Below are 2,564 nucleotides of genomic sequence, written 5' to 3' on the forward strand. Positions count from 1 at the left end.
ACTTCTTACCTCTAACAGAGATATAGACGTTCAGGTACAGACTGAACATCTTATCTCTAACAGAGAGGTAGAAGTTCAGGTTGAGCCTGGACCCATCTCTAACACAGATGTATCAGTTCAAACTGACCTAGACACCAAGGAGGAACAGAGTAAGGAATTCCAGCCTGTCTTGGACCAGGAGGAACTCGACGGAGTTTCTGAGGAGAAGGAAGCTGTCATCAGTGGGAAAGATCCTTTGCTTTCCGGCGAGGAGGAACAGCTGCTGCTGCCAGGAGGCGCAGGGAGTGTTATCTCTACTAGAGATATACAAGTTCAGGTAGACCCTGCACTTCTTACCTCTAACAGAGATATAGACGTTCAGGTACAGACTGAACATCTTATCTCAAACAGAGAGGTAGAAGTTCAGGTTGAGCCTGGACCCATCTCTAACACAGATGTATCAGTTCAAACTGACCTAGACGCCGAGATTGAAGATCTCAGGCGAGAGAATCAGACAATGGCTAAGGAACTTTCCAATAAACAAGCTGTGATTGTAGCACATCAAAATCAGCTTGTTGATTACGATCATTCAATTCAAGAGTTGAAAGCGGAGCTGAAAATGGCTCAGGAGAAGAATGATGTCCAAAATCAGATAGAATTAGCTCTTGTGAGAGAGAAGGAAGCTCTGAAACAAGAGCTTGAGGATAAAGTCACTTTGGATACAATGAAAATAGTTCAGTTGAATCAGGAACTGGAAAAAGCCAAGAAGGAAATCGAGGCTCATGACCAGCTGAAATCGATCCTTCTGGCACAGATTGAGGATCTCAAGAAATCCAATGAGGAACGAAGCTTATTTAATGAGGAATTATCTCTAGAGAAAAGCAAATTACAACAAGAGCTGATGGAGGCTCGTGCTAATGATCACAAAAGACGCCAAGGACACCAACGTCTAGTAGAAGAGCTGCAGGAGGAGATTTCTAAATCTCTAGTGCAGAATCGTGAGCTAAAGGAGGCAGTGTTCACAATAACAAAGAAGAACGAAGGTCTTCGTGAACAACTGGAGAACAAAGGTAAACGAGAGAAAAATCTGAATGGAAGGATTGTTCGAATGACGAACACAGAGGATCAACTCAAGAAGGAATTGTCCGCAGCGATGGATGTCATCTCTTCACTGAAGAAGGAACTTCAGAAGAGAGATTTGGAAAAGGTTAAAAAAGAAGAAGGAACGGGTGACGAGGGTTCATCAGAAAAGGAGAAATGCGGACTTGATAAAACTTCAGTCGTAGAAGGTTGTGAAACTCCAGCAGAAGATGACAAGAAAATTGTCATTGTGAAGGAAGAAAAACAAGGAGAAGGACCCACAAGGAAACTTTTGGTAAGGAAACCAAAGAAGAAGAAACCAAAACGGGCCCAGGGTTATTCTTGGGGCCCCCTTGGACCCATAGTCCCAGTTTTGGAAACAGACGATAATAAGGTTCATAACGAACGAACTGAGGAGAATATCAAAAACAATTAAGAAGTTTGAAACTAGACAGAAAAAGGAATCTAGTATTTATTATATTTTGTGAAAGGAATATTTTATATTATTTTGTAAGAGGAATATATTTTTATGTTGTTTTGTGGAAGGAATATTTTTTATTTCATAGCGAAGTCGCAAATTTTGTAAAAGGAATATACCGGTATTTTTATTTTTGTGAAAGGAATATTATTTTTTAATCTTTTCTTTTTTAGGTTTAAGGATGCCAGGCTTAACTGCCTAGACTTATGATGATTGGCTTAACTGCCTATCATAATAATGCTTATCTAAACTGCCTGGCATAATTTTTTTTTTTTTTAGGTTTAAGGATGCCAGGCTTAACTGCCTAGACTTATGATGATTGGCTTAAATGCCTATCATAATAATGCTTATCTAAACTCCCTGGCATATTTTTTTTTTTTAGGTTTAAGGACGCCAGACTTAACTGTCTGGCCTAGTGATGCTTGGCTTAACTGCCTGGCCTAGTGATGCTTGGCTTAACCGCCTGGCTTAGTGATGCTTGACTTAACCGCCTGGCCTGATGATGCTTGGCTTAACCGCCTGGACCAGTGATGCTTGGCTTAACCGCCTGGCCTAGTGATGCTTGGCTTAACCGCCTGGCCTAGTGATGCTTGTCTTAACCGCCTGGTCTAGTGATGCTTGGCTTAACCGCCTGGCCTAGTGATGCTTGGCTTAACCGCCTGGACTAGTGATGCTTGGCTTAACCGCCTGGCCTAGTGATGCTTGGCTTAACCGCCTGGCCTGATGATGCTTGGCTTAACCGCCTGGACTAGTGATGCTTGGCTTAACCGCCTGGCCTAGTGATGCTTGGCTTAACCGCCTGGCCTAGTGATGCTTGGCTTAACCGCCTGGCCTAGTGATGCTTGGCTTAACCGCCTGGCCTGATGATACTTGGCTTAACCGCCTGGCCTAGTGAATCTTGGCTTAACTGCCTGGCCTGATGATGCTTGGCTTAACCGCCTGGCCTAGTGATGCTTGGCTTAACCGCCTGGCCTAGTGATGCTTGTCTTAACCGCCTGGCCTGATGATGCTTGGCTAAACTGCCTGG

General features: G+C 43.5%; 1 protein-coding gene across 1 annotated transcript in view; it reads left to right on the plus strand.

Moving 5' to 3' along the window:
- LOC137644576 (protein Hook homolog 1-like) overlaps window positions 1–1,495 on the plus strand; it is a 1,854-nt gene extending 359 nt beyond the window's left edge. The window contains exon 1 of the mRNA XM_068377535.1: window positions 1–1,495. This exon is cut by the window's left edge and continues 359 nt beyond it. Within this exon, the coding sequence (XP_068233636.1) occupies window positions 1–1,495 (1,495 nt within the window).
- The last annotated feature ends 1,069 nt before the right edge of the window (window positions 1,496–2,564 follow it).

This window comes from Palaemon carinicauda, chromosome 7 (assembly GCF_036898095.1).
Source record: "Palaemon carinicauda isolate YSFRI2023 chromosome 7, ASM3689809v2, whole genome shotgun sequence".
Classification (NCBI taxonomy): domain Eukaryota; kingdom Metazoa; phylum Arthropoda; class Malacostraca; order Decapoda; family Palaemonidae; genus Palaemon; species Palaemon carinicauda.